Here is a 6,621-nt window from a genome sequence, read left to right as displayed (position 1 = left end):
CCCTCAGCTGGATAAATGTAAAATAGAAATACTGGTAACGTCTCAGGGCCAAAGCCAGGTGAAAATCTTACAAACCCTTCACTGGCTTCATTTCACTTTGGACTCTTCGCTTTAAATTCATTTCAAATCAATCACCAAAGTTGTTCGATCACTTGTACAGTTTTGAATAAGTGCTTAGAATTACAGCAGCCTTATTTCCCATGTACAGATCAGGTGAAAAAATGTTAACATTACAACCAAAGCAGTAGGAGCGTCACAGAAAGCATGTGTCACAATCTACTACAACTGTTTTGTGCCAGCATCACCTTGGAAAATGGAGCGTTCCACATACCATCTCACCTGTCTCTTTCTCAGACCATCCTGGTGCAATTCTGTCAAGTGAGAGGCTTCAAAGACATTATTTTTGCTTTTAAGGACATGGCAAGGTACATCCTCTTTTGCAGAAGTTTTTCTTCTTACCAGTATTTTTATATCCAAATATATTTAACAAGAAGACTAAATCTAAGGCATGACAAGAGACTATAAAAGAAGTAAGTTTCAGACAAAAACTGTAAACAAGATGTCAAAAAACTATAATGTAAACTTAATTTAAAAGAAAAGAAAAGAAAAGAAAAGAAAAGAAAAGAAAAGAAAAGAAAAGAGTGAAGGGCAAGACGTAAACATAGCAGACGTACAGGATGCAAACATGATGTTCTGGTCGTTGCTACCCCAAACAGATTTGTGAACACTGCAAAAATAACTCACCCTGCACAGTAAGCAGCTTGCAAATCAAAGCCTGAAACATATCCCCCAGATCAAAATGCCATTTAGAGGCCTGCATTCTGTACAAAGAGTGAGAGGATCAGACAGTCTCACGATAGCAAATAATTCTTAGCCTGATAAGCAGCAAATACAGACTCCTAGTGAAGAGACGTTCTAGGTAATGTCCTAATTTGGCCAAGAAAATTTGCAAGAAAGCTATCGTGGGAAGAAAAGACTTGAAACATATTGGCTGACAAATGCCATGTGGCTCTATGGCTGCTGTGTCACAGTGGCAGGAAGAAAACACACGTGGGCTGGATGGGCTTACTGATCCACGTGCAGAAGGTTTCAATTCCCAACTGAGCTCCAAGCTCGGTTGTCTGTTCATGTTGATCAGGTTTCAACGACACTGAGCTTTTACCAAATCCCAGTGCCATTTTCATATGATTTTGGGAGCAGGGCAGGGAAGGCCTGTGGGATTTGATCCATTTGCTTATAACGCATTTAGTTGATAATAAAGTTGGATGGAAAGATGGGTATTAGACAAAAGGCAAGGTATTTGGTAACATGCAATCTAGTAAACGTCCAGCACAAAAATAACTGACTTCTTTTCGTTATTCAGTTACCCATTAATACACACAATCAAAAATTAATTGGGGAATAGTATATTAATACTGAAAGTAATCAACAGTATAAGAACTAGGTTCATCTTAACTGGCAGTCAAGCTTTTGGTGTGCTGTATTGCACCTGGTTAACTAACCCATGAGATTTTGGTTGAATATTCTAAGAAGTCATGGTTTAGCTTTGAAATAGAAAGTGTGTGTGTGTGTGTGTGCGCGCGCGCGCACGTGCGTGTGTGATCTTGTGTGTGTGTGCATGTGGGTATGTGTATATTCTCTAATCAGAAGCTTCTGATCACTTTGTCTAGCTTGGGATCATGGAAACTAGACAAAAAACCGTGTTTTAAAGAGCTGTATATCTTACACACATACACAGGCAACTTCTTTTACGCCCACACATACAAACACACATGCCCTGGGAAAAGACCATTGTTCGATGCTGAGAAAATATTCACCGCAGTTTGATAAATGCTGTGGCTGGGAATTTCAGTAGCACAGTGTCCAGAAACATTGAGCCGTCTATGGAGATGAGAGCACAATCCAGCTCAGGGGCAAGGTCTCTATGACAGGTGGGTGCTGTTCCGCAGCCAGTGCAGGCCCTGCTGGGAGTACTGGACCAGGTGCTCCATGCTGCTGTGCAGGGTGACAGGCCCCATGAGCAAATCCAGGTCGTTGAAGAATTCTAGGGGACAGAGAGAGTCGTTTGAGTGACACACATGCTGAGTGTGCTACCCTGAGAGATGCGAGTGACTTAAGAAAAAATTCCATTCATAGTCTTTATATAAATCATGCACTCAACTCCATCATGCAACTTTAGCCTTCCATTGAACATAAATAAAACCCAAAGGTAGACAATTCATCCTATATCCAATTAATTCTATTGGCCATTTCTTATTTATTTATTTTCTAATTTTTAAATTTTATTTAAATCCAAGTTAGTTACAGATAGAATAATAATGATTTCAGGAGTAGAATTTAGGGATTCATTACTTACATATAACACCCCGTGCTCATCCCAACAAGTGCCCTCTTTAATGTCCACCTCTTTCCCCTCCCCTCCAGCAACTCTCAGTTTGTTCTCCGTCTTTAAGAGTTTCTTATGGTTTACCTCCCTCTCTCTCTTTTATTTCTCACTTAAATGAATAACATTTACTCAGCCAAATTGCAAAGAAAATTTACTTTCTCAGACCGCATCGTCCTTGTGCACGAATGTGTCCTGCCCTAGATGTGGGTTGTGGTTCTCCCCCCGCTTATGCTGTACTCATCTGTGGCACGTGCTGAACCCCTGCAGTGAGTCCAAAGCAGAAGGCTCGAGAGCGCTGGAGGCAAATCAGACACGGATTCTGAAAAATCCCCACTGAGGTCACCTTCTAGTCCCGGAACATCCTCTAGGTCTATGCCTTTGTTAAGCATTTATTGTGTGCTGTGCTAGGTTCAGGGGGGTAGAGGTAGAGGGTACACTAGATAAATACGGTGCAGGCTCCGCTCTCTCAGAGATCACAGGATAGTTGCTCAGAGAGACAAATTCATATGGCTGTTATGCTGTCATAACTGATGACTGAACCACAGTCCTTGGAAGTGAGTATCTGGAAGAAGTTTTTCAAAGGTGTACATACACTCGCTGAATGATGTCCTGCTGGAGAAGGCAAGGGAGAGGTTAGAGAGGACTCCTAGGTGGTAGGGAGGGAAGCCAAGGCAGCAATCCAGGAGCAGAATGGGGGGGAGGGGCAGGTCCAGGAAATAATGCCGACTTTACACTGGACATGGAACATCGAGCCCTCTGGTAGGAGACATCCAGTAGGCAGCTGGCAGTGCCATCTGGAGTGTGGCCTGCTCAGAGTCTCCCAAACTGGCCATGTCAATTTTTATACATCCTGTCTTTTCTGTTTTGTCAGCCGGGGATGCCCACCCCACTCCATCTCAGCCACACAATGTCTATTTGCTTTTCCAAACCCTATTCCATGTCAATTCCTCTAGCAGGCCTCTCCTGGCGGCCTCAGTCCCCTGGCACTGACCTCCCGGCATTCCCGTTAGATTTTCAGGGTGTGCCAGCTCTGGGATGCATGTTATATACTGTCTGGTTTTATTATCAATTTCATGTATCCAGGACCCATGTGCTTATCTGTGCCATCTCATTGAGAACATTCTGGTCTGGCCCTCAGAAGCTTATGCTATCATGGGAACAGAATTCACACTTAATGGCTTGAAAGTGAGCTCAGATTTGTGCTTTCCTGCTGTGGGAGGGAGAGTAGTAAATTAGTATAATCTTTTGGGAAAAAAGTTAACAATATATATCAAGATATGGAACAATATATATCTTAAAAGAATCTATGCTTATTGACCCCCAAATTCTCCCTCCTATGAAAATAATCAGAATACTGACAACGATTTATATGAGGATATTTGTCATAACATTATCTGTAATAGTAGAACTAAAACTGGAAGTGGTATAAATGTCCAACAAGAAGAAAATGTTTTTGAGAAATCATGATACTTTATGACTGTATAACCACTATTATGACAGTCTTCTAGAACATCATAAAAGATGTTTTTGAACTAGTTAGTGGCATGGGGAAATGCCTGATATAATGTTAAATGGAAACAGGATATAAAACCGTACATGGACTACAATCTTACTTTGGCAAGAATCATACGTGTTTGAAGACTAGAAGAAACTTTGGTAGAATGTTAACAGTAATTATTGCTTGGTGATAAGATTACTGGTAATTAAAAAATGTGTTTCCCTGTAGTTTTCCACACTTTACAAATTCAGCCACAGTAGACATGCATTTGTTTTATAATCTGTGAAAACAAACCTTACTTAAAGAGAAATAGAATTTACTGCTGCCTATAAAACACTCTCTTTTCAGTGGTAAGCAGCTATCACTTAGGTAGCCAGGAACATTCATCCTCATTAATTATTAAATGTTTTGGATCCCCAGTTGTGTTCTAGGCACTGTGCAGGTCTTGGGAACACCAAGCTGAATAGAATGTTGTCCCTACCTTCATGGAGCTCATTGTCTCAAGGAAGAGCATATGTGTATACATCTATATCTGTATCTACATCATTTCTATGTATCTGTATCATATCTATGTCCACCTCCATCTCTAATCTCCTATAGTCAAGATGAAGGTAGGTCAAGGCACGGGAGGTCCGGAGTGAGGGCAGGAGGTCAGGAAAAGTTCCGCATAGCTTCTACAATGTTTCCTCTGGTAAACGATGAAAACTTGCTCAATAATGCCCTAGGTCAGGCTGGCTCCCTGAGTTGTGGCGGAACCACACACATGCTCTCTAGAGGCCCACACACCTCTGTTTTCCTTGGCCAGGTTATCTGCCATCTCCCAGTAGTCATAGCTGTGGAGAATGCTGTTGGTGATGCTGACGTGGTTGGCTGCCATCTGGTGGATGCGCTGTGGGATGCTGACGATGGTTGAAGGGGACAGGGTGTTGGCATTGGAGAGGCTCCCCTGAGATCCCACAGAGCTGGTCGGAGAGGGGTTGGGAGACATGGGGGATGGGGTTCCAGTGCTCCTGGAAGGGGAGAGCAGAGAAAAACATAAGAGTACGGGGGCTGGTACTAGGCGGGGTAGAACAGCCCCCCAGGGCGCTGTAAGCAAAGCAGCACACGGCCCAGCATCATGCAGTGCCTCATTTATCACCTTTATTTGGGAGAAATGAACTTACTTTCCACTGGCTCCCCATGGAGACGGGGCTTGGGCAGCTTTAGATGAATTCTGCAGGAAAAGAAAAACGTTGACAGTGAGTACCATCTGTTTAAGTTCAAACAGCTGACAATAACATGTTCTCAGGTGACCGTTGAGAGAAGTAATGGCAGACACTGCAGATAAAATGAAGATTCGCAGAAATTGGATCTGGGAAGTTACAATTACTAGGCTACTGGTTTCTTTTCTGGAAGCCGGTGGGGGGCAGCTGCATGGCCTGTAGGCGTCCGCAGTGGGCTACGGTGAAGAGCTAGCTCACCCCGCAGTCTGGGTTTTCATGCACCAAATCATAAGCCTGAGGGTCCATTGAATCCTGAGCCAGCCTAAGTTTTTTTAACTAGCTAAATTTTTCTAAAAAGGAAAAAAGAGCAGGATCACACCTTCCCCCTACCACACCCATGGGGAACACCTTATATTTAAATGTAGGGCATATCTGCAGAAACTACTGCTATACATTTAATGCCCGCAAATATATGAGACATCAGACTCTATTGTCTTGACTAGTGAAGCTTAGAAGTATTTCTCTTAAAGGAAATTGCTGTTGAAGTTTTCTAAAAGAACAGATTAAAATATATGTCCTTCACAGAGTATTCAAAAACTGACTTATCTGAATATTTTGATTTAGGATGTTATGTTACATGAGCCAGTTGTTTACATCAGGCATTGAAAAGAAGTTTTGCCTTTGGCAAGAAGTGCTGCTCAATGTATAGAAAGATTTCCTCTCTGAGAGCCTGATAATGCGTTCTTGGACATAAGTCTATGGGACTATTAAGGAAAAAAATGGTCTTTATGATACTGATGTGAATTTTGCCTTCCAGAGAGAAGAAAACAGCCTCAGCCTGGTTCCCCAGAGACAAGGTGTTTCTTTTGCTTAAAAAGGACTTTATGAAGTGTGAGTGACTCTTAATTTTTAGCGGAGGTGTTACCAGAATGGTAAGAAATGGCCTTACAGGTGGCAATTCTGCTTTTGCCTTCATGCCTCTTCTACTACCTGTAAGCCCTGTGACTAAAAGCATGAGTAGGAATCAAGTCCTTTTTTCACAGGCAGCTCTGTATTGATAAAACATACTGTCTGTGGACAAATTATCATTGCCACCTGAAGGTTTCATAATCTCTGAATTTAAAAATCTTTTTTTAATGATTATTTTTGGGAGAGAGAGAGAGAGAGAGAGAGAGCATAAGCAGGGAAGGGGCAGAGAGACTGAGAGACAGAGAATCTGAAGCAGGCTGTTAACACAAAGCCTGAGGTGGGGCTTGAACCCCCAAGCTGAGAGATCATCTCCTGAGCCAAAGTCTGATGCTCAACCAACTGAGGCGCCCTCACAATCTCTGAACTTTACACTTAAAGGCATTTAAATGGCTTTGATAAAGGATAGTTACCAATGACCCCTGGAGAGGAAACTGTGATGTTTTAAGTTGTGTTTTTTGTCCATTCTGTACATATTCATAGATGGCATACATAGGCTAAGAATTTCTTGTATCCCTTAAAAGTTCTGTTGTAACCTCTGCGGCTTACAGAGTTCAGATTCCTTTTAT

At 42.2% G+C, this 6,621-nt stretch overlaps 1 protein-coding gene across 1 annotated transcript in view; it reads right to left on the bottom strand.

Moving 5' to 3' along the window:
• Positions 1-644: 644 nt before the first annotated feature.
• AFF3 (ALF transcription elongation factor 3) overlaps positions 645-6,621 on the bottom strand; it is a 434,327-nt gene continuing 428,350 nt past the window's right edge. Inside the window, exons 23-25 of the mRNA XM_077749191.1 lie at positions 5,048-5,097; positions 4,671-4,894; positions 645-2,044 (exon numbers count right to left, since the gene is read on the bottom strand). Of these exons, the coding sequence (XP_077605317.1) occupies positions 1,923-2,044; positions 4,671-4,894; positions 5,048-5,097 (396 nt within the window). The 3' untranslated portion in view covers positions 645-1,922. The remainder of the gene's footprint in view (positions 2,045-4,670; positions 4,895-5,047; positions 5,098-6,621) is intronic.

This window comes from Crocuta crocuta, unplaced genomic scaffold (assembly GCF_008692635.1).
Source record: "Crocuta crocuta isolate KB4526 unplaced genomic scaffold, BGI_CrCroc_1.0 scaffold118, whole genome shotgun sequence".
NCBI classification, from domain to species: Eukaryota; Metazoa; Chordata; class Mammalia; order Carnivora; family Hyaenidae; genus Crocuta; species Crocuta crocuta.
The sequence above is the reverse complement of the archived record's forward strand: the minus strand, read 5'-3'. Positions and strand labels throughout refer to the sequence as shown.